Here is a 25,126-nt window from a genome sequence, read left to right as displayed (position 1 = left end):
GTAAATCTATACAGATGCTCTTCGACTGCTTGTCAAAGTCCTTTTCACCCCAGCCGGTAGGTCTCTAGATGTTACACAGAACCCCGAACAATCCAAACTGTTAATCTTCAATACCGCTTTGTACTTACGATCTTGTATCCATTAACTGTCTTGTTAGATTAACCCAATAAATTCCATTCACTCCGCATACTCAATCCTATAGACACCCTTTTAATCCTTCAATCACAAACGTAACTCGATTTTAGAAAACAGTCAAGAGTATTCAAACCTACTTCATTAAAAATCTCGATTCACCATTACAATACTGACTTCAACAGCGATTGCCTCAGTCTTCCCAAAACTCTACGAAGAAGAAAAATCCAAATTCTATGTCTTTCCTTCCCCGACCCGAGGCATGAAGCTCCTCTCTCTAATCTCCTTAATCTTCAAAAACCTCCAATGAAAAACCGAACTAGTAACCTTGCAAAAGCTTGAAAACTAGCTCCCCCCGATTCCCAGAAGAAAAAAAAAAAAAAAAAACCCCCCCGCCTAAAAAAACTCTCTCTCCTAACCTTATCCTCTGAATTTCTTCAATCTTCCGTCTTGGATCTGGAATTGGCTCTCGCCATCAAGGCTTAAATCCAAAATTGGCTCTCGTCGTCAGAGCTTTTCTCCCCCCCCCCCGTTTTTACCTTTAAGAGATCCTTTTACCGAAAACAATGTTCCCTGAAACAGCACAGAGAACAGGACAGCCCGAAACAGAATCGAAACTCCGTAATCGGGACCACATTGAGTCGCCCGACCAATTCAGGTCCCATATTGGGTAAGATGCTCGTAATAACCTGGATGTTCCCGTAATTGGGTCTGCATTGGGTTGCCCGGCCAATTCAGGTCTCATATTGGGTAAGAGGACCCGGATTGGATTCTCGAAATTGGATCCAATTGGCTCTTCAAACCCGTCGTGTGAATTGGTCCCTCTCTTCCTGCTGACTTCCGTTATTGGAATTGAATGGAGCATTTCAGTATGTCCCGAATGACTGTAACGGGGTGACTGAACCTGGCCACTCAGTATTTATACAGGAGTTGGTCGATGCTCCCAATATTCGAGGTAACTGAATATTAATAAAATTCCCCTTTCTTTTTATTTTCACTGTATACTCGTGTTACAACACGACAACGGAGTGAATGAAATTTATTGGGTTAATCTAACAAGACTGTCAATAGATTCAAGATCGTAAGTACAAAGCTGTATCGGAGATTAGCAGATTGGGTTGTTCGGGGTTCTCTGTAACGTCTAGAGATCTACCGGCTGGGGCAAAAAGGACTTCGACGAGTAGTCGAAGGACATCCGTATAGATTTACGGTGTATTCTTGCAGTCATTTATATTCCAGCAGTCAAAAACTGATAGACTGCTTGACTATTGGCGAATCTCCATACTACCTTCTACAGTCAGACGCCCGGCGCGTTCTCGAGCAGGAAAGCACGTTATACGACAGCGTGTTAATCAAGTTTTAGAATAGTATTTAAGATGTATCATCAACTACCAACAAGATGATGGGACAACTCTTTTGCTATTAGCAGAATTTGTTTATAATAACATGTTACATTCTTCTACAAAATAAACACCTTTTTTTGCCAATTATGGTTATCATCCATGACTTGATACTTTTGACTTTTCAAAATCTGATAATCTTGTCACGAAAGTTTTGGCAAATCATTTATTAGAACTACATGCAACAATAAAGGCGTAGTTAAAAGAAGCTCAAGAACAACAAAAGATCAATGTGGATGTCTATCGAAAGGAACAACCACCATTTTACATGGATGACAAAGTATGGTTACTTTGTCACAATATCAAGACCACTTGTCCTTGTGACAAGTTGGACTATTAAAGGCTTGGACCATTATCTATTTCTGCACAAATCAATCCAGTTGCATAATGATTATACCTACCGGAGTCAATAAAAATCCATCTAGTATTCCACAAGTCTCTTCTTGAACCATATAAGATAGTGGACATACCAAGAAGAAGACAAACTCCACCTCTTCTTATAGAAGTGGACAATAATGAAGAGTTTGAAGTAGAAGAAGTCTTAGATTCAAGGTGGTGTCAAAATAAATTAGAATGTCTTATCCATTGGCACGGATATGATATTAGTAAACGCACATAGAAGCAAGTAAAGAATCTTGCAAATGCAGCAAAGGTGGTGGAGGCTTTTTATCAACAATATCCATCGAAATCAAGATGAAAACCTTCTTTGTAAAAGAAATAAGATTTAGGCAAGATAACATTCTACTTTCAATCCTTGTTTGTAGCTTCTTTACAGTTGTGACAGTGAGGAGATGGAGAATCAACAACCATTGGATTGGACTCAAGAGCCTTTGTTTGCTGACCTACCAAAACGATTGTCACAATCTTTAAGATAATGTAATCGTGATGAAGATCTTCAAGAATGATATATTCTTCCTCAAATAGATGGTGAGATATAATGTATATGGTATCACAACTTTGGAAGGGACTCTCAATGTTTGGTGATTTTACTAGAGGTAGGAACAATTCTTGACAGTGTTTCAAATATTTTATTTGAAGGAAGTTATGAAGGCTTGAACAATGATGAAATAATTGGGTGGTCTTTCCACACTGATATGGGACACTATCGATGGTTGAGAGGCCTTATCAATCATCTTTGAAGAGAACAAAGATCAGAATATGTAACAAATACAATTCGTTGCATCTTAGACTTCTTTGACATGTGATCACCGCCCATCGTGGAACTTGTCCCTAGAAGGAGGAATAATGTCATAGACATATATTTACTGTAATTATTACCTAGGTGATATAAATATGTAGAAATAGATAAAAATAGATTGATTTCATAATATCTTCTAGAGAAGCTTTTTAGAGCTTCATACATATTGCTTTGACTTTACATGTATTTATACTTGATAGATAGGTTAGAAACTTGATCAATAAGTTAACCACGTGCCACACATGTTGGTAACTTGTGGAATAAGCTAAATATGTGGTGCCGACGTAGAAAACTTGCCTTCCAAATTAAGATACGTGTTGTGCAAAGTCAACACATTTTTGGAGGTCCTATAGAATGTCGCCATATAGCTTCTAGATAGATAGTATATATAGAGGCAAGAATAAAGCCTTCTTCACTCTTATCAACTCTTTTCTTACTTCTAGTCTAGTTTCAAGGGTCTCTAGTTTTCTTGATTTTTGGCAATAGCCACTCTAGTTTCTTTCTTAATATACATATTTAGTTATTTCTATTTTGTCATCTTTTTTTGAAAAAAGTCTCACTTATTTATTTATTTTTTATCAAGTTCTTGTCCTTGACACTTATTGGTTTTCAAATTGAATTGTAATGCAATTATGGCCCTTATAGATGTATTTGTGGATATACTTGATAATACAAACAAATGTACATACTTCAATATTAATATGACAATTGTACTTAAGAAATAATTTTAGAAAAAATAGAACAACATCCATATTATCAACAACTATTCCTTGAACTTCAAATGTTCTTCTATCATTTCTTCATCAATATTGAAGATATCCATCAGCATCCATTGTTGTTTCTTCTACAAATACCTTTGGATATCTCTTTGTATAATGACCATCTTCCATACAAGATGCTTGAGGATTTTACATTCTACATAGACCATGTACCATGCATTGTAGAATAACTTCAAATAGCTCTCAATCATTGTCTTTATATGAAAAGTCTGTAAAAACCATACGATCTTCATCTCCAGTGCATCTAATCTTACTTTCTTTATAAAAAAATCAAGATGTACATATGAAGTAGATTTTTTTTTTTAAACTCAATGGAATAAACATGTACAACAACATGACCAAAGACAACTCCTTTCTTTATATCTTCTATAATTACATGTCTCTTGAGCTTAAATATATGGACAACCAAATTTGGCCGGTGACTTGTTCATTGTCCATGAAGCAATTCATTCTGGATTTTGGACCATCATGGATTTGCTATTACTATCATAAAAATATCAAGATGCTGATAAAATCTTGTAATTGCCATAGAATCTTAAAGTATTTCTATCATATGTCTTGTACTTCTAATATATGATGATGGAAGTAAGATCCTACATCCTAAATTATTTAATTCATATTGTCCTTCTTCATGCCCAATACTTTGATGAGTTATAACAACATCTATCAATCTTTGATATAAATCAACATATAGATTTTCTTGATTGTAACGTAGATATTACAAATATGATTACTTAATTAGTGTTTATTTGTGAACCATAAATTCTTATAATAGCTTTCTTCCATGTAAAATTATGAAATACTTGATAGGCCTTGAAAAAAATTGATAAGCAAAATAATCCATTTGTATAAGGTTGTTGCATCTCCAATCCTTTCATCTAACTCCTTCTCTTTCTTCAACAATATCCATCACTACATTTTGTGCCCTTAGATTAGGATATCATCAAAGAATTCTATATAGAAAAAAAAAAAAAATATAGTAAAGAAACAAATAAGTAGAATGAGCTTCATGAATCCTTTCTAATAGCCCATTACTATATAAACAAAGAATAATATCATGAAGTGTATTATGCTTTGATCCATCTCTAAGTAATATAATAGCAATTTTTTCAAAAGTGATGGAAAGATTATATTGGCGTCTATCATTGTCATTCATGAAGTACAAAGAAACAGTAAGATCTACTTCCACTATTCCTTCATTCCGTGCTTGAGATAGTATTTCATGTACTTATCTGTATAATCCAATAAATGGATTATTTTTCCTCAAAATTTTTCCAATTTTTTACATAATTTGGCTCAATAATCTATAATTATGACTCATTCTTTTATCTTCTGCAAATGATGCATCATAAATATAGAATTGTGCATAACTTGGGTCTTGACTCATTCTTTTATCTTCTAGTAACAACACTCTTGGTAATGGTGTAACTCTCTATTTATTCTAAAACTATATGGAGCATTTTTCTAAAGCACAAATCAATCAATATTTGCACCTAAGGACGTAAATACATGTACAACATTATATTGACAAATATTTTCTCAGAACTCCCTTGTTCTTTCATCTTGGTCCTCAAAAAAGTATTTTAAAAGCAAAAGCAAAGAAAGTAGAGATGGTAGAGAAACTTTTCTTTGACAACAACATTGTTCAAATAATAGCAACTTCCATAGCAACTGGACTAAATGTTCATCAAATCAATGCAATGTGTTACAATGAAGATACAAAACATTCATCCTCCATAGATTATGTATGGCTTTAGCACTTGTAACCATTTCACCTTTTCTTTGTACTCTCTCATGTTCCCTACGTTGTTATTCAGCAATTGCTTTCCAATTCATTGTTAAAACTAGACTGTTCACAATAGCAGGGATTCTACCAGAAAATTGGAGTAAGCTTGTAAGTATCAAAATTGTACCTCTATAAAATTCCAATAAAACCTTGTTACTTAAGTATTTTAGCAAAATTTCATAGTACTTGTAAAATAAAAATGAGTACATACAACTTAATTAGTCAAATTATAATACCACAATACTTTAACAAAAATATTCTACATCTATACATCCCTACAAATTACAATTATACATATTTTTATAACAACTTGCTATAACAAAAAGCACAATTTTTTCAAAATATTATATTTTATAAATCAAAATGAATAAATAAAATAATAAATATTTAATTATTTATTTTAAAATATATTATTATTTATTTATTTTATTTATATACACAAATAGATAAATATATATATATATTTATACATGTGAAGTTGAATATAAATTTTTTTATTTAAGAGCAAAAAATGAAATTCCTACTATTTAATTTTTGTACAAAAATTCTTGTTTAAAAAAACTAAAACTAAAATTAATAACTAATAAAAAATTAAAAAATTTAAAAATAATATAATAAAATAAAAATAATAATATAATAAAATAAAATATTATCTTAAAATTATAAATATTAAAATATTAGAATACTATCTTAAAATTATAAATAATAAATTGTTTTTGAAAATAATAAAATTTAAAAATCTAGTTTTATGCACACTACTTCAGTCCAACCCACATTTCACCAGTCGAACAACAAATCCACACATCAAAAATAAAATAAAATAAAATAACTAAACAAAACAAAACAAAGAACAAACAAACAAACAAACTCAAAAAGCTAAACAGAAACACAAATTTTTCAATATTTCAGCAATACTCACTGCAATATTTCACGGCAATATTTCAACAAATATCATAAAATATCATAAAATTAGAACTCCAGCCTCCTCGAAGAAATATGCGTGCATCTTAAAGTTGAATATAACAATATTTTCAAGCAGCAAGATCGTAAGCCTATGCTACTGCTTCTTCCTCGTCGTAAGCCCCTGATGGGATAACAAAGAAACCTTCCAAAAGCAAGATCCATGATGAATCCATATTGTTAATCCACGATGAAATTCTTCTGAAATTCTGATTGCAAAGCACAATGATAATAATTCGCAATTCAGAAATTCGAAAAAACACCAATGTTTGAAACCAATGTTTGAAACCAATGTTTGAAACACACAAAATCCATTGCTCTTACTCAAAACACAAAACTTAAACACATGCTGAGCCTTCTCCAATGTATTTGCCTTCCCAGTGTCTATATGATTGCATTACAGTATGAAGTGCATAAATCTGAGGAGGAGAAAATCAGTGTGAAACACCATGAAAAACACCTTGTAGAACTCCCCGATCAATTGTATAACTGGTTGTGAACTCCACAAAACATGAACCTTTTTGATGAAAACGAAGGCCCATCTATGCAGTGGAGAGCCACCACTTGTCTCCTTGATGGATCTTAATGTATTAATAGACTAGATGAAAGCATGTAAGCCATGAAGTTAGAAAGATGAATGAAAACATATCATCCATCTTGATAGCGATGAATGTGGTCCCACATGGATGGATGAATGAATAAGGGATCGCATCCAGTTGTGAGCTATCCCTTCTCCGTGTGATCCCCCTCTCGAAAGTTTCGCACAGGAAGCCAGATTGTCGTCCATGCCTCATTCCGAATCAGAGGATTTGCGTGCAGAATTCGACGCACGTATTCTATGACGTATGTTGTTGCTCTAGGAATTTCCTCATCTTATCAAGGAACATGAATTTGTTTTAGGGAGTTCTCCTTCTGGACCTGGGCGTGGTTTGAATTTCTCGGTCAAGTTTGCGGTGCACGGATTGCGAGGAGCATCAGCAATGGCGTCACAATGTCACCGTCTCCTCCTGCAATCTTCGTCGCTGAGATTTTCTAGCCCCTTTTCTTGTTCGCCCTCGTCTTCTCATTGTCGTCAACTTAAGGTTGATCAGGTACAATGCCAACTTACTACCACCTTGAATTTCCCCCTCTCTCCCTACCTTTCCTTAAGCCCTAAATGTAGTTTTCCTTTTCTCTCTCAATTTATGATTATTATTTTTGTTTTTGTTGTTGTTGTTATCTCGTGCACTCTGTGCAATCCTCATGTTTTGCGAAAAATCAATCACGAGGTGAGAAAGTCTCTAGAGCTTCCGTGGCTCAATGCCGCTTGTATTAAATCGGGATTTGGAGTGATCATTGTTTCAATTTCGGGTGATTTAGGCAGAATTTGGACTGACGGCCGGTATCCAGTTCTACTTCGCAGAAGTTTGGCGACGACTCTATTTTATAGTGAGAGTGTGTTAGATGTTGCAGGTTTGCTTGGATTACAGAGAGTTAAATCTGAATGTTGGTGTGTAAAGAGTGAAGTGTCTTCTTGACTCCGTTTGGAAAATCTTCGTAACTCGCAGTGCACTTTTAATTCAAATTTTGTGACTGTGCACGTCCTGTCGTGCTCTTCCCCATTCTGACGGAATTTTTTTAAATTACTTTGAGCATGTGTAGTTGCTCTGTCTCCAGTTGATATAAATGAGTAATTCAGTCCCCTCTTCGAATTTGTAGAGGATTGATCACTCGTTTCATAATGTAGCGTTTGTGCTTATGATCTGCTATTGATTTTCCATTTTCAGCTGTCTGTCTTCTCCCGGAATCACAGGCTACAGTCGCAGCGGTTGCCTCAGACTTCAATTTCATCTTGCTCAAGATTTCTTGTTCAATGCGTGTCGTCTACCTTTGATGGTTCGTCAAAAAAGGAGAACGACAGACAACCGAGTAATGTGCTTTCCACTGTTATTGACAAGGCTTCCGAACCGATCAGATCTTTCCCTTGGGCTAAAGCAAGTAATCTGTTCTTCAAGAGGCTGTTGGATCAGTTATGGATTGTTGGGAAATGGTTGGCGATTCCATTGCTGGCATTATCGGTGGTTAATGAGTTCACATACACATTGGTGCAAGAGAAAGTGCTCATCATTCCCGTTGCTATGATTTGCGGGATTGTTTTCTCAGGGATTACTAGGGAAGTTGTCCTCGAGCTGTCTCCGAGCATTGAGGTATTTTTCCTGCAACTTAAGATTACTCGAATATGTCCCGTACTTTTTTTCCACACGTAAGGTATGATCAAGTATGTTATGTGATTGAAATACATTACACTCTGTTGCTAATCCTGTTAGTTTATTGAATCACAATTGGGTAAAACAATCCTTCCTTTTCTTATACTGAAGCTAAAATTGACTTTCTTCCACCTTTTGTAGTTAAGTTAAAGAAGTGGCGAGCTGAGTCTGGAGAATTTTTAATACAACAACTAGCTTTCTATGTGCAGGGAAGACAGTTGCCGTGGCACCTGATAGCATTAGGCATACTTTTTGTAGTGCTCAAGTTAATTGGCCCAGTACTTCCTATTTGGGCCCAGGTCAGTGTTCCTCATTTCGCTAATGGTGGATTGTGGCAAGTGGCCAAACTTGTCAACGACTGGAGGAAACAGCACGCTGAAAGTGACCAGTAGAACTATTTCAGATGTTGTACTACTTCATGTGTACACCGGCTCTCTGTATGAAAGATCAGGTTTGATTGCAGTCATTTCTGATTTTTTTCGTGGAAATCATTCGCTTTCGGGTTTGCTTTACGAAGTGCTGATGTCATATTGCTACATACGTAATGATGGTCAGTGCATCCAGGCATCTGTCTCTGTTACGTAATCGATCGATTGCTACAGTTAGCTTCTGTGCACAAAGTGATCAGGATCGAGTGGAAACTTGTGCCCGCTTTAAGCTATCTTTACTTTGGCAATGTGCTGGTTAGGATTACAACGAGTTTGTGTTCGCAGCTTTAGATTTACGTTGCGTTAAGTGTTCGTTCGGGGCTTGGAGGTTAATTATACCGTTGGTGAGATTGTAAGTTTCACCGGACGAGTCTCTCGAAGTCCAAGATTTTGTGTCCATTAGCTACCGACATAAACTCCTGAACCCCCCACCCCTCTTGTCAACAACGTTTTACTTAATACCCGCGGTTCTGTAATTCGATGCCGAAAGTTCTCAAGAGCTGAGAGTTAATTTTGATTGCCAACCACTATTATCCTAACATTGTGAAATCACATCGAACTGAAGTCCCTGGTATGTTGTGTGTACAAACATCTACAAAACGTGGGCAGTGCGTTTGTATCAGGGTTTGACAGCACACTCACCTGTGTGGTAGCATGTCAAGATCTGCTCATACAATATCTGCGAATTACATGGGTTATCATACTATGGAGGTTTACTATGGTGAGAGAGTGGCGTCTGCTCTATTAGTTCATGAGGTTTATCACTCTTTCAATTCATCCAAATCTGGCACCATGGAAGGAATTGTGCTATAAAAGGCACGTGGAAGGATCTAGCTGGAAAATGAGAGAGAGAGAGAGAGGTTGAGAGTTGACAGGTGGTTGTACAGAGAATTTGACAACTTAAACGAAATCATTGCTTTGGAGGTTGGACTCCGAGTACTGTCAGGTAGAAGAATTACCATTGCAACCGCCCACAAAGACACCAGAGATGAGGACTTGGGGACCTGTTTGCTGACCTGTTATCCGTTATGCCGATGAATGTACACTCTCCATCACTTGAGCTTGGTGTTGTCAGGCGAATGAAAGCCGACTGAACCCTCATTGAAATCAAATTATTTGTTACCAAACAAGGACTGGGACTGGAGGATACTGAGAAACCACAGGTGCAGCTGATTGCGGAACAGGAATTCTCACACAGGTTAATGCTCATGTGTAGCATGAGCCTCCCTACTACCTACGCTGGGCGAATGAAGTGTAACTCGCAGTACTCGGACAGACGGCATCTTGGAAAACCAAGCTCCAAAAGTTGAGATCTTGCAGATCCCCTTAGAGAAAAAAGTAATAGTTAATAGAATGCAAAAGCTTGTCTTGATCTCTCTCCAATAACTCCATCACACCTGCAGTTGTGATGCAAGACCACCAATGCTGTTTTGTTAGGGCTCAGAAGAAGATTGATAACCCACCTTGTAATGGTCGAATCTTCCGAGTTTGGTGCACGTGGGGCTACTATGACCCGGCGGAGAATACCGCAAATGTATGTCGCTTGATGATGGTTCGGACTTTGAAAATGGTGCAAGCTTTGTAGCTGTGATTGAGCCCAACGACCAGCATGGTTTTAGGAATCATGCAACCTTGTCGAGGTGGCCGGACAAGGCTGGAGACAGAGATATTTTTGCTGAAAGCCTGTCATCAACTTGAAAGTTGCTTAGGAGACAAACTACGGGAGAAAGTTCAAATACAGAAAGCCTGACTGAAAATGTAACTTAGAGTTGTACCTAATTCAATTTTAAGTTTTTATTCCATTTCTTTTTGATGGTTTTGTAGGATTTTATTTTACGCTATGTATAATAACAGTGTTTTAAAGAATTGAAGGATTCATATCATTGTTAAGTTTAGAGTTTATGCTGTATTGAAAATTGGGTTGCAGTTGATATTATTGTTGGTGCCGAAAGGAGTGTGTTACAGGATCTCTTAAAGCAGCTTGTCGTTGATTCCCAGTTTCAAGAAAAAAGAAAAAGAAAAAGAGACGATACACGTGCTTAACAAACTGATTGTTTATTTACTTACTCTTATTCTAAAAAAAATTAGTTTTTATAGTTTCATTTAGAGCAAACACAGCACAGTTGCATGCTCAGTAATGTAAAGAAAATAAACTTAACTTTACTGCAAGGCATCATTGAAGCTAATGCAGAATGATACACTAAGTTCAGTATACTCCAAAAAACCTTACACCTCAGCCGCGAAAGGGAATATGCGGTAAACAATCCAATGTGCACAACAACGAATCCATGTCCAAACAGTGATCGGCCATTGAACTCCTCAGCAAGACAGACATGTACACACGCTCCTCTACAAACATGTATGAGGCTGGGTTCATATCCTTAGCTGCCGTGTGGAGGTGGCCCAGTGTCTATAACGAGTATTATTGAGGCAAGGGCTGGTATCACCCACTGATGCCCCTAAGAAGGGCCCTCCACACAAAGCGACCTCGACGCAAACGCACAGCGAGGGCGATGTCAGAGGCAATCAGGCTCTCGGGAGGGGCGCCCGCATCACCCACCCCACCCAAACCCCAATCAAAGGGGGCGCAACACTCCCTCTCAACTCATGCACCCACATCAACCACATCCGATCTCTCTCCGATCGCTGGAGAGTGTCTTCGAACAAATCTAACCTCAGGGGTTGGTCCTCGTGAAGCCCTGAAGCGGCGGATTCGTGGGGTGGTCCCACCGCAGTCCGACTCAATCTGTCGGCTTCGCCATCGCACTGATAAAACCAACGCAAAGAACCTCCCATGCTCCTTTCGGACCCAATCATGCATGCACGGTTTTAGGGTAATTCACGGTTACAGGGTATGTCGAGGGGAGCTTGCCGTGGTCATGGAGCTGGGTGGGTCCATCCCCATCGAGGATCCAATCTCACCATCTATCTATCCGAGGCATTTCATCTATTATTCATCTATGTTTCATTCATCCATCCAGCTCTAGCAGAGAAGGGGGCCATGAAGCCAGGCAGGCAGTGCAGGCCCAGCCAGCGATGGCCGTGTCCTTGCAGGTTGCAGTGGGCGGCATTGCGAGGTGCGTGGTGTCCGTCCCGCCCTTCGCAATCGCTCGCGAGATCGATCGGTCACCGCGGCACGGAATATCGGAACAACAACAACAATAGCAGCAGCACAAGAAAGTAAGAACGAAAGAAGAAGATGAAGAAGCAGAAGCAGAAGAAGTAGCTACTTTTCCTTCTCCTTCAGTGCGCCACTGTGCTTTCTTACAGCCTGCTCAGTCAATCCATGTAAGCGACACTGTAGCTGTCTCTTCTTTCACTTCATTATTGGTTTCTGGACCTTTTTGGTGTGTTAAGAGTGCGCGGGGGAAGGGTCACTCTATTTTACTTGTCATCATCAGAATTTCATCTTCTTCTTCTTCGTCTTCTGCAGCACGTTTGGGCTCTGTGAGTGTGCCAGAGAGGTGAGTTGTTCTCATCATCGCATTTTGGCCTCATTGAAGGGAGTTGCGCAGCTGTGTGTGTGTTGCTCTGGCAGTGTCAGATTCACGGAAGCTATGCGTGTCGAGGAGGGGCTGAGAGGGAGGGTTCTTGTTGTGATGGTGGACAGGTAGTAGTGGGTAGTTTTGGAGAGGCATGGTGGCGTGTAGGGAGCTGCTGAGTGGCGTGCCGGGAAGGGGCGTGCGAGGGAAGGGCAAGGAGGTGATGCGGAGTCGTCGATGGATGTGCGGATTGGGATGTGCGAATTGCGAAGAGGGAGACATATGATTGAGGGAGAGAGTTGGAAGAGTGAGGGTGGTGTAAGGTCGAGAGAGTCGAGGGGTTGCAGAAGAAGAAAACCGGGTCGAAATGGAGGAGGCGATAGTGCAGTTGCAATCGAAGGATACGAAGGAGAGAATGGCAGGTGTGGAGAGGCTTCAGATTGTGCTGGAGCAATCTCGAAAAAGCTTGACTGCCGCTGAGGTGTGCAGTCTCGTGGACGCGTCCATTCCATTGTTGAAGGACAATAACTTTAAGGTGGCCCAAGGGGCACTACAGGCATTTTCGTCCGCAGCTGCTCTTGCTGGGGATCATCTTAAGCTGCATTTTAACGCCTTATTGCCAGCCACTGTAGAGCGCTTGGGTGACGGCAAACAGCCCGTGCGCGATGCCGGACGACGCTTTCTGCTTGCGCTTATGGAGGTGGGGAATCGACATTCTTGAGTTCGAGCAGGAGTCATAGGATGTTTTCTTTACATTACTGTCTTGTGCAGTTCTAATGATGGATCGCGGGCGTAGTCAGAGATGGAGAGAAATATAGCACAATGCAAAGGGTCTAACCTCTTTTGGAATATTGGCATCCAGGTGGTTGTAGGTTGCTTAGATCGTATACATTTGTTGAATGTAGCTGCCACCAAGGAGTGAAGGTCTTAAAACCTTCAGAGGCATATCGCATTCATTGTTCTCGAAGAGAACGATTTGTGTTTGGATTTCAGTTTAGATATTTTAGGGTTATTGATTTTCTACAAATTAAAAATTAATATTCCAAGTCTCATTAGGTTTATTTTAAATTTATCATTTTTCTATTTCTACTCATGTCGCTAGAACAGCGATTGGCGAGGAATGGTGCTGGTTTGAAAGAGAGAGCGAGATGAATTACCTGCAGTAATCGTAACTTACCAGTCAGTCCCGAGGGGTGGATTCAGCGGCTTGCATAACACCCCCGTTCAGGAGGGACATTAGGCATGGCGGTAGTTTGAGTTGGGACCTTGGGTTGATCATGTGTCAGATTTCGTCACCAACCACCATTGTGGAAAGAGCTGGTGCGTATGCATGGAGTCATAGAAATTGGAGGGTACGGGAGGAATTTGCCCGCACAGCTGCTTCGGCATTGAATCTTTTCACTGCAGTGGAGCTGCCGTTTCAGAGACTCATCTTGCCTTCAGTAAGATCCTTGGACCAAAGAAAATGCAGCATTTTTTCTTTGTTCATCTCTTAACCCTCACGGTTGATACTTCTGCTCATTTAGATTTAGCTTTAAAACAATTCTGCCACTTATCGAGGGAAGAGGAAACAGAAGATCTGTTCAACAATAATGCGTTCACTCCAATGCGGTAGCGCACGGGTTACCGTTGTTTTGGTTACAAAGGACTGGCCGGTCAGTCATGCATATTTCCTGGTTGTTATTAGTTACTATGCATATTCAGGTAGTTGAGAATCCGCTTACGTAAGTTATTAAGCTAAAATTTCACTCAAACCTGGAAATTGCTGATCCGGCTGTCTGTTTTGATAGCCCATCCTCAAAATGTGGCCTGTAGCTGAGTTACTTGGTCGCTTGACTCACTCTCCTTTTTTCAATTAACGTCTGAAGTCGAAGGATTCATAAATAATTTTTTCGATTGGAATTGTTGTATTTTGCCTTAAGTCGTATTTTGCAAATTCATTGCAGGTGCTTAATTTGTTGGAAGACTCAAACAGCAGCGTAAGGGAGGCAGCTATGCTTTGTCTTGAAGTATGTTCTCATCTATGATACAGTTGTCCATGGTTGCTGCTTGTTTAATGTAGCGAGTTAATTAATAACTTGCTGAATTGTACTATTTATATTTGAATTTAGTCGCACAGTTCATTGAGTTGTGCCAATGAAATCCTTCACAGAGCTCCTGGTTTTCAACAATGATTTCTTCTTCGAAGCTTTCTTTGACTTCTCGAAATCCAGTGGTCCTGTTCTGTATTCAGTTCTTTCTGTCATTCTCTTTTTGACACATTAACCGGCCAGATAGGTTCCTTCGATCCAGTCTTGGAACTTGGTGTTTCTAGTTGGGATTGTTAGTAGCTTCTCTGTGCTTTGTCTGGTGATGATGATCTGTATTGGGCTGTTGAAGATTTGAAGCTGCATTATGGCCTCTGACTGGACATATGCAATACTCTGGTTATTCTTTGTGCGGCGCCACAGGAGATGTACCGGCAGGGCGGACAACAATTTGGAGACGAGCTTCAACGCCACCAATTAAGAGCGTCTCAGGTAATGGTTTGTTCCAACCTTTGTGATTACTTGTGACCAGCTAATATTAGTTTGAGGATATGAAGGGATTTATGTTGACTTTACCTGAGATCTTGCAAGTGCGCGGTTCATGGGGTGGAGAATGGACTAGAAAAGTACCTTCGTGTCGTTTTGAACCTTCTTGAAACATTGGAAGTTTTGTTATAAATTCTCGAGATCCTGAATTTATAGAATACTACAATTAATATGAGAGCAGAACTGTACTGGGAGGACCTGAGCCTGTTGATCATGATGGAGTTTTTTTAGTGTCGGAATCTCGGAGAGTTTGGCTGTGACTGGATACGTGGTGACTCCAGTCTTACATGATTTAGTAAGCCTGTTATACTTGCAATCTGACTCCCCAACCTGTTCATTGTTCGCAGCTTAAAGAAATTAACGCTAGGTTTGAGAAAATTGAACCTGTGAGGAACATGTTTGACAGTAAGTCATATTCGTCGACCGTTCCGTCTACAACTACTCCAAATCGATTCTCCACTGCTCCCAGCCAGCCCAAACCTGCTCCCCAGCAGGCTGTAACCAATCATTCGTGGCCTGCATCCGAGTTGAAAGTTCCGGTGTCAGGTGGAATTTCTAGGGGCAACAGTCCAAAGTCAAAACCTGCTCTGGAAGGTAAATTTTGTTTTCAACCTTGAGTTCTACTGAAATTTGGTCCCCCAATTCAAGAATATTCTCGTTTTCAGTGAATGCTAGTGTTTTATGTTTCTATGCTGATCCTCTACTAAGGAAGCCATTCTCGCAGCTGATGAGAAGCCAGCTGAGCCAATTAGAATTTACAATGAGCGGGATTTAGCAAAAGAGTTTGAGAAAGCTACAAGTATGCTTGCTCCAGCACAGGACTGGTCGATCAGGATGTCAGCCATGCAAAGGATTGAAGGAATAGTGGCAGGAGGTAAAGCGTTGATGTGGGTCTCACTTATTTGGTAGTCATTTTAGGATAATAGAGCGTAAATGGTTGTTCTTTTGGTTCTCTTTATGACCGTTTTTTAATTTTAATTTTTAGTATATATATATATATATATATATATATATTCACACACCTAGAAAACACCTAGAAAACAGGTTATGGCTTTGCTGCTGGGGACATTATTAAGTATGGTGTTATTGGCTTCTCTTTTCTAGGTGCAACGAAGTACAGCAGCTTTCCGCAGTTGTTGAAGCAACTTATCAGTCCTCTTTGTGATCAGCTAGCTGATCGTCGATCTAGCATTGTAAAACAGGTATTTTCCAAAATAGTTACAAACTATAAGACAATGTTGATGATTCTTGTGTTTCAGCACTCCAGTTGTGCACGAAATCAGAGTATTGCTTGATTAGAATGTAGTTGACCGGAGACGACATCGTAGAGGAAGATCACTTTGTAATCAAATTGTAACTAATTCGACTTAATGGCCATTACGTTCTTACAGGCATGTCAACTGTTGAAAGTGCTTACCAAGGAGCTCAAATCAGATTTTGAAGTCTTCGCGGAATCTTTTCTGCCAGTAAGTTACTGAAATCTGGGCATGGGTATTGGAGTATATCTATCGTGAGATATAAAATCTCAAACTTTCAGCATAAATTCTCTTTATTATGGAATAGTATGCTTTTGATTTAATCTTATCAAGGTCATGACCGAGGGTGTTAAAATGGCCCATGGCTCAGATGCTTTTCAAGCTGGTAGTTATAACAGTACTTGTGATTGCCGAGTCAGCAGACGCCTGCATCAAATCGGTCAGTCCTCAAAAACTCTTTTTGTTGGTTTTCTTCATTTCACTCTTGTCTTCCTGATTTTTACAGGCGAAGACCCGCTTTATTATTAAAAAGTAATTTCAAATTTGTTTGTTTTTTTAGTTGTTGATCCTGAAATATTGATTCCTTACAGATTGTGTGTTAGTTATTTTTTCAATACAATTTACCATACAGTTTGCGATGTGAAAAGTAAATGGTTAAGTGACGTATTCTCGGTTTGTCTATTCTTGCAACAGATGCTACAACATTGCAAAGTAGCCCGAGTTCTCCCCAAGATGGTTGAATTGGCGAAACATGATCGGAATGCAGTGCTGCGGGCTAGGTATTCCATTTCCTGAGTCATTTATTTGGTTAGAGCATTGGATTCTATAGCAGCAAAGCAGTAGTTGAGTTTCTCTAATTTTTTGGAAGGATTAGGATAAGTGTATATCTCAGAATTTGTCATGCCTTTGATCACTTTAGGTGCTTCCTATCTTATAGTGTGCTTGTATGGGCTTGAAGGTGCTGTGAGTACTTGCTGTTGGTGTTGGAACGATGGTTTGATTCACCAGAGATGCAACGTTCAGCCGAGCTATACGAGGATCTTATCAAATGCTGCTGCTCAGATGCAATGAGTGAGGTATAATTAGTCCTGCTCTGGGAATATCATAGTGGTTTGAATGTTGTAATATCAATGGTCAGATTCATGTCTTGCAGTATTAGGTTGTTAGTTTGGTATTAGTTTGTGAGATTAACCGATTGTCTTTTTAGATCACTTTTGTTTTCAAGTTATTGCTGAGATTCTTGAAATCACGAGATCAACTTTCTGGGATGAAATGACTTCTTACTGTCTCCAGAGGGTATGCTTTAGTGATACTTGAACACCGTCTAACTTGATTCTGTTGCAGGTACGCTCTTTATCTAGACAATGTTACCGCGTTTTTGCTAGGTGCTGGCCAGACCGGGCGCGCCGTCTCTATCAAGCTTTTGACCCTGTTACTCAAAGGGTGAGCTGCATGACACATGACCTGTCAAAATACTTTGTGGTTGAATGCGTGCATGTTCTTCTTTTTTGCTTTTTCTTATTGCATCTTGTAATTCGTAATCTTCATTTTGCAGGTTATAAATGACGAGGATGGTGGAATTCTAAAGAAGTATGGGCATTCAACTTCCCATAATACTCACCAGTTGCGCCAGTCCACTAGCTTACCAATTCTTGGAGCTGGGCACAGTACATCACCATCTGGACAGTCCAATTCTTCAGATGGACCGCACACTCCCTCAATGAATGGCTATAATACCAATCATACACTGAGACCAGCATCAAGTATGTCACAGCGGAAGTCATCTGAAAGTGCTCCTGAACGAAGTTTACAGAGTGTGTTACAAGCCAGTCAACAGCAAGTAAACGCAATAGAGACCATGCTAAAAGGAGTTGGTATTGATGATCTGAGACCATATTATTCAAACTCCCAAACTGCTGGTAAACGCTATAGCCATCTAAAAATATCTCTCTACTTACTTTGCAATTAAGTGCTTTTTGTTGGCAGTATGAAGCTGGAAATTTCCCCTATTTAGTGGTATGTTTGTGTTCGTTGCAGTTCAAAGTACTTTTTCGAAGAGTCACTCCACTGGTGCAACTTGGTCCTCACGTCCAGGCGTTGATCCTCCCTCCTCTAGGGATCCTCCTCATTTGGCGTCTGGTCCTGCGGCACATCATCAGACCAGTCTGTCAGCCTTTCGACCTGGTAGTGCGGGAAGAATACCAAGTGGGCATCAGGCATATGGTGATGTAGATGCTGGGAGATCAGCGGACTTTGCTGGCATAAGTAGAGAGGCTGAGCTTGCCGGTGACATGAGCCATGATTCTGCACGGGGCTCAGGGAGGTCACAGTCAGCAAAGCGAGTACCAACTAGCGTACCCAAGTACAGTTATCGTAGTTCAAACAGTGAATATGATGAGCCCAAACTAGCCAAACGCATTCCGAAGCCAGAAGTGCATATGGACAGAGCAGTGTCAGATCACAATTCAAATGCAGTACCTGCTTATCAGAGGCCCCTTCTTCGACAAACCGTGTTGGGAAGGTCGTCGGGAAGTAGCAGAATTAATTCAGAAGACAATGTTCCTACTGTTGTTATGAATACTTCTGGAGAGGTGTTCACTTACATGGATGGTTTGATGTCACTAAATGATGCTTTGACTGAAGGCTTGGCTCCAGGTTCAGAGTGGTCCGCTAGAGTTGCTGCATTCACGTTTATTAAAAAACTCATTCAACAAGGAAACAAGAGTCTTCAAGAAGTGAACCAGAGCTTTGAAAAGGTGATGAAGCTATTCTCTACACATCTGGACGACCCACACCATAAGGTGGCGCAGGCTGCTCTCTCCACACTTGTTGAGCTGGTGCCAGTGTGCCGGAAGTTATTTGAGACTTACTTGGAGAGGATTTTGCCACATGTATTTGCGCGACTTGTGGATGCAAAAGAGGTCATTCGACAATTGAGCACATCCGCTCTTGAGACTGTGGGAAACACTTACAGCATTGACGCACTTCTGCCTGCCTTACTTCGGTCTTTAGACGAGCAGCGGTCTCCTAAGGCAAAGATGGCAGTTATTGAGTTTGCAATAGCTGCATTTGCAAAGTTGGCCTTAAATGGTGAAGCATCAGGTGGGAGTGGGTTACTGAAGCTTTGGCTTGCAAAGTTAGCTCCCCTTGTTCACGATAAAAACGCCAAATTGAAAGAGACAGCTGTGACAGGTCTTATATCCGTGTACTCCCATTTTGATTCGTCCATAGTTCTTAACTTCATTCTTGGTTTATCGATTGAGGAGCAGAGTACTTTGCGACGGGCACTCAAGCACTATACTCCTCGAATTGAAGTGGATCTTATGATCTACATGCAGAACAGAAGCCAGCGGAATAAGGTGAAACCTGGCCATGAGCGACCCTCTGCCTCGTCACCCTTAACTGAGAAAGACGAAGATTATGTTGAGGAGGTGTTTCCTACTGGAGAGAGAAATCAGACTGTTGCTGGTTATTCACCCGTGGTTTTGGATAAATTGAATCGGAAGTGGGCTGCCACTGCTCAACCTGACACGATGACCTTAGCTTATCATGAAGGTGCAGCGCCATCAATGGCGGACCTGTCTGGACATTCGTATCCCACTTATACTTATGCTGGAGACTCATCTATTCCTTCTGCTGATAGAAATCCCAAAGATTTAGTTAGCAATGTAATCAGCAAAGAGGCATCTACTGATGTAATCAGCAGTACAGAAATTACTACTTCTTGGTTTAACCAAACCCAAGAACATCAGTCCCAGGGGTCGGATACTAGGCATAATGCTTTACCCTTAGTTGACTCTGAGGGTAGTAACAACTTGAATTTAGGGTTTAGTATGGCGGCCAATTCTGGAAATCCACACTTCATTGACTCAGCCAGTACGCACAGCAAAATTGAAAATAATTTTTATCACCAGAGGATGAATGCAAACCCTCTGGTTTTAGGACTAGAAACCTCTACTGGTGTTCTCCAGGTGAGCTAATTTGTGACTTGATGTTAAAATACCTGGTTTTCAACTGTTCGTAGCAATTGGTTCCTGTAGGCGTTCATGTTCTGAGATACTTTTACCTACTTTCTTTTCTGAAGCGAGGGCCTTACTTATTTGTTATAATACAGGCTGTATAGAGGATTACATGTCATGTTCCTGCTTCAAAAAATTAAAATCTAAACTTACACGGTGGTTCTGCTTTGGTTGTCATGTAGATGTCTAGCTGGGATAGTGGGAAAACGATGGGAGTTCGACAAAAAGTGCTTCAGCAACTGACGGAGTTTTCTGACGCCAACGATTCAAATACTTGGTCAAAGGTGTGTCAACACTGGTGCAGTACTGAGCAATGTGGGATGGCATGATAATTTGCAGTTTCTGTGGTTTTTCAGTCTGTGCTGGTAAAATCACTAGGTCTTGGCATTACATGTTCTGGAAAGCGAGAAATGTTCTTGTATGGAGGAAATTCGGTTTCTTATGAGAGCTGGTATTCACTTGCTCGTAATTAATGGGTTTCTCTGCATTTGTGTGCGGGAGACAAGCTGCGGAACATTGCATAGTGTTGGGTATCTGATTAATTGATCTTAACGTGGTCCTTTGGCAGCCTTTTGCTGTCATCTCATCTTTTATATCTTTCTAACAAGATTGGTTTGTGTACAGTACTATAATCAGTTTATTACATTGGTATTCGAGGCTCTCGATGATCCAGAATCAACTATTAGGGAGCAGGCAGCGTCTGTCTTGCTTCAGATGCTTAAGAATCAGGTTTCTGTTAAAATCCCTTCTTATTTGTTGACGTGCTAAGCTCAGTTAATGCATTTCAAGCCGCTACCCTCATCATCTCAATAGATTTTAGCGTTCAAGCTTGAGAATTATTATCGCATATTCCAATCAAAGTTCCAGGTGTGTTTTTTTGTAAATTGGTTTCTTGGTTATTTATGCTCATGTCTGTTGCAGAATTCTGACAACTACCACTGCAGTCTGATCTGATGCTACCCTCTTTCCTTCCTGCAGAAAGATAGGTTAAACAAGGACACAGAGATTTTGCTAGAAAAGCTTTTACAATCAGCCAGAGACACTGACGCGAAGGTAAGTGGACTGGATTCTCACAATTGTTATCCTGGCTCATCCTGTCTAGAAATATGGTGATTGGTTATATGTAGGCGGAGTCTTCTTTGTAGTCATCTCGGATTTGGGATTGACTGCGAATATTTTTTTTTTTGTGCACCACATGCCACAACATATGGATCATGAGAGACGTATCTTGAATATGATGCTTGAAGATAATACTATGTTTGTGATGGATGTTGAGTTCTGAGATTTGAAGTTTTAATACGTCTACTTATCAGAACAACGGCGATTCTATATTTGATAGTTTTAGAGAAAGACGTAATTAAATGTACATGGAATGCAGGTCAGTGCTGCGGCTGATCTTTGCTTGAATGCTGTTTTGATGGAACTGGATACTTATCGTTGCCTTTCGGTACGTATTATTGCCAAATGCTTTTGTACCGCTTTCGGTACGTATTATTGCCAATTACTACTTAATGTGTCAGCAGCTTAACTTATCAACTGCAGCAGTTTTTGTTTTATTCTTCATGTGTAGATAAACTCCAACTCATTGGTTAATCAATAATCAAGTTTTGCATCTATGGACAAGCATCATACATCTATGTGGTTTTATCCTTGTATTGCACCAGTGTAATGACCATCGGAAGATCCTGGATTATGTTGCAGGTGGTTGTACCGCTTTTGGAGTCTGAAAATGAAAAGACTTTGGTTACTTGCATTAGCTGCCTGACCAAAGTATGTTACTTATTGCCCATTATACCTTGCCTTGTAGTTACTATTTCTTGTAGTCGTCAAGTCCAGCCTCGAGTAGATTAGGAATTCAAAATGCTGAAGTTTCGTTTTGGTCATATACGCATGAGTTTTTGCTATTAGAGAACGAAATAGACTCTCTCAATTTTGCTTCGATTAGAGATCTACATAATGTCGTTCAATATTGATGTCATGGGTTTTGGTTGTGCTGTATTGTGTCTGCAACGTTCTTCTCATACCAGTCTATCTGCCCTGACAGCTTGTAAGCAGACTTCCTCCTGAGGAACTGACATCCCAGCTGAATTCTTTCTTGCCTATGCTGTTTGATGCCTTTGGGAACCAGGATGCTGATGTACGAAAGGTACGGAATACATTCCTCAACCTCCTATGTTAAGTGTAAATACATGGAAGCCAATTTACAAAAATGCTTATGCCATCATGTGGCACTGGTACTTTGGCCCCACTTGATGAGTTATCTGGCACGGGGGTTTGCATGGAGTTAATAGCTTGGGTAGCCTGTTATTTGTACTCGAAGGTTATTAATAAATGATCCTTTGTGGGTTTTGCAGACTGTGGTTTTCTGTTTGGTGGAGATATACATTGTTTTGGGCAAAGCATTCGTTCCATACCTCGGAAGTCTTAGCAGCACACAACTACGATTAGTCACCCTCTATGCGAATCGCATATCCCAGGTTTATCATCTACTCATTTTGTTAATACCTGATGCCTTATTATATCTTCTTTGCCTTGTGTTATTCGTCATTGAAGCTGTTTCTTTGTGGTCTCAAAATATATGGCGGTGTGTGGTACTATCATTATCTTGCTTATGCATAAATCACGAATCCCTCTATTTGTTATTCTTATCAATGTATTTGAGTTTCTACTAAATTAAATTGGTGTGAACCAGGCAAGAATGGGATCAGCCTCGCAATCAACACTGCAGCCCTAATTTGACTTCACACAATGTTCTTATGCGTCAAGATGGAAAATTCATATTGGGAAGTCCAAACTGCACAATTAGTTATTTGAAATGATGCTTACTTTACGTGGGAATATGCACATTACCTTTCGCCTTGTTGAAGAAGCATCTTTGCCCTTATGTATCAAGCTGAAGCCGACCTGCGCCTGTACTTTCTATTTTCGGACTTTCTTAATTTTCACGACATTGTTAAGTATTTACTGAAGCTCTGGTTGCGAAGTCGGGCTATCGACATTAATCCAGTGTCTAATTTCTAAAGCTCGCAGATCGGCCTACACGATAGAGTATCCTGACTTATTGTAAACATCCACATAAATGGAACTGGTTACTGGATCTTTTACTCAATTTGTGACCCCTGCATTTCTCATTAAGGTCGGTGATTCTATGTATTCTACGAAGGATTCAAGAGCTCTTGGACGAACAGAATAGAATCTATCTCTGGCATAATGTGGGGTCTTTTGTAGATGGGAAGTAAAAAACTTTACACGGACTAGACTAGAGGTGATGTGCGCAACCCCGTGACACGAAGTCGAGTGTAGTGCTTTAGAGCTGGAACTGAGAAGTCAGGATTTGTAAACATGAATGTACACGTCACAAATAATAGAAACATTGATTGTCAGTTCCTTTAAAGAACTCCATGGCTTGTTCATATCAAATTGTTAACTTGGTGATGTTTAAGATAAACTTGGAATGCTGGCTTTTTTGTGCAAGTCTTTGAACTGTGCAATTATCTATGTATGTAGCACACTTGCATGTGTATGTGTTGTAAAATCCTACTTTGATGAAGTAATCCTTTGCAAATGTTACACAACACATATTTGTTTTTAAAAATTGATTGTTAAGAACCACTTAATCACCTGAGAATATTTGTTTTGTCAAGTTTAATTTTTAATTGAGCAACTTGGTGGACTTTCCATTAGCAACATCAGACTCAAGCTACATGTACACCTTAAATTGTCATATGCACATCCATTATGTGCATATTCACACCTAAGGCCTTTAATTGACTACTTTGCTTACCTCCTCCAAATGGATTTGGAGATGACTTCCTTCCCCTCTTTCTTGTCCTTGCATGAGTCCTTGACTTTCTTCTCCTCTTTCTAGTCCCAATGCAAATCCCACTTCTGGCACAAGTCCCCAAGTTTCTTATCCTTTTTCTTGTCTCAGCATGGATCCCACTCCCAACATGAGTCCTAGACTTCTTCTCCCTCTTCCTTGTCAATTGCAGGTCAAATTAGCAAATTAGCCAATCAGAGGCCTCTATTTTTTTCAGTGTCTATATAGCAATTTGGGATGCACATGTAGCAAATTGGAGTATGTATGTAGGAACTTGGATGTGTGTATACCATGAGCCTTCCATAATCATGCACTGCAATATACATGTATTATGAGTTAGATGATAATTTGATATATATTTATATTATCAATGAAGGGGTTTGATAATTTAAACTTATCAAAGATAGTATTTTGTACATTAGAATATTTAATCAAAAAAATTATTGTTTTGTTGCTTTTTTAATTTTAACTATCAAAGGAAATATCAATCATGTTCAAACTTTTTTAAGCAAAATTGAATATAATCAAAATAATACCACGAGCTATTTTTCATTCAAAACAAATAAATACCTTTGTGTTTTGATAGTGCAATCTAATAATAACATGTAATATTTTTTGCTATAAAATTTTAATATTAAAAATAATTTAATTCTTTAAGTGTTTCTTTTCACATATCAATATTAGAATTTTTTTAAAAGAAAAAAACATATTTTACATATATATATGTATATATATATATATATATATATATGCAACTGTATGCAATTGTTGGTATGAGTTATTGTTAACAAGATAATACTTTTTAAAATTATAAATATATGTACATATTTAATTTATTATTGATCTTTTTTAAATGTTTAATAAAATGTTCAATTCAATTTTAATAACATAGTATTGAGTTGTTTAATTGAGTTTGTTTCCAAGTTATATGTATGGCAATACATAGCATTTGTATTATTATTAGTAAAAGAGTGCAATATTTCTAAAAATAATATTTTTATCAATTCAAAATTATTTACAATGATAAGAAAATATATTGTGTACAAC

The 25,126-nt window shown here is 39.1% G+C and overlaps 2 protein-coding genes across 3 annotated transcripts; both read left to right on the top strand.

Moving 5' to 3' along the window:
* The first annotated feature begins 7,019 nt into the window (after nt 1-7,019).
* On the top strand, nt 7,020-8,989 carry LOC112277018 (uncharacterized). Its single transcript, XM_024508958.3, has 3 exons — nt 7,020-7,346; nt 8,022-8,441; nt 8,711-8,989. Exons 1-3 carry the CDS (start codon nt 7,236-7,238, stop codon nt 8,891-8,893), a joined length of 714 nt encoding a protein of 237 aa, XP_024364726.1. The 5' UTR covers nt 7,020-7,235; the 3' UTR covers nt 8,894-8,989.
* A 3,306-nt stretch (nt 8,990-12,295) lies between these two features.
* LOC112277017 (CLIP-associated protein) lies at nt 12,296-23,656 on the top strand. 2 transcript variants are annotated; one of them, XM_024508955.3, is made up of 22 exons: nt 12,296-13,111; nt 13,698-13,853; nt 14,358-14,420; nt 14,862-14,930; nt 15,332-15,578; nt 15,709-15,858; nt 16,089-16,186; nt 16,376-16,450; nt 16,611-16,679; nt 16,934-17,019; nt 17,199-17,316; nt 17,585-17,683; nt 17,796-18,159; nt 18,278-20,211; nt 20,442-20,543; nt 20,884-20,988; nt 21,238-21,312; nt 21,638-21,706; nt 21,961-22,029; nt 22,304-22,405; nt 22,614-22,736; nt 22,952-23,656. In XM_024508955.3, the coding sequence occupies exons 1-22, from the start codon at nt 12,779-12,781 to the stop codon at nt 22,991-22,993; spliced, it is 4,548 nt and encodes a 1,515-aa protein (XP_024364723.1). In that variant the 5' UTR covers nt 12,296-12,778; the 3' UTR covers nt 22,994-23,656. The 2 variants fall into 2 exon arrangements, with proteins under 2 accessions (XP_024364723.1, XP_024364725.1); XM_024508957.3 differs by lacking the exons at nt 12,296-13,111; nt 13,698-13,853 and having other exon boundaries at nt 14,365-14,420; nt 14,791-14,930.
* Nucleotides 23,657-25,126: the final 1,470 nt, after the last annotated feature.

Source organism: Physcomitrium patens, chromosome 24 (assembly GCF_059467195.1).
Source record: "Physcomitrium patens ecotype Gransden chromosome 24, ASM5946719v1, whole genome shotgun sequence".
In the NCBI taxonomy this organism is placed as follows: domain Eukaryota; kingdom Viridiplantae; phylum Streptophyta; class Bryopsida; order Funariales; family Funariaceae; genus Physcomitrium; species Physcomitrium patens.
Note: the sequence above shows the minus strand (reverse complement) of the source record. Positions and strands in the feature narration are given on the sequence as shown.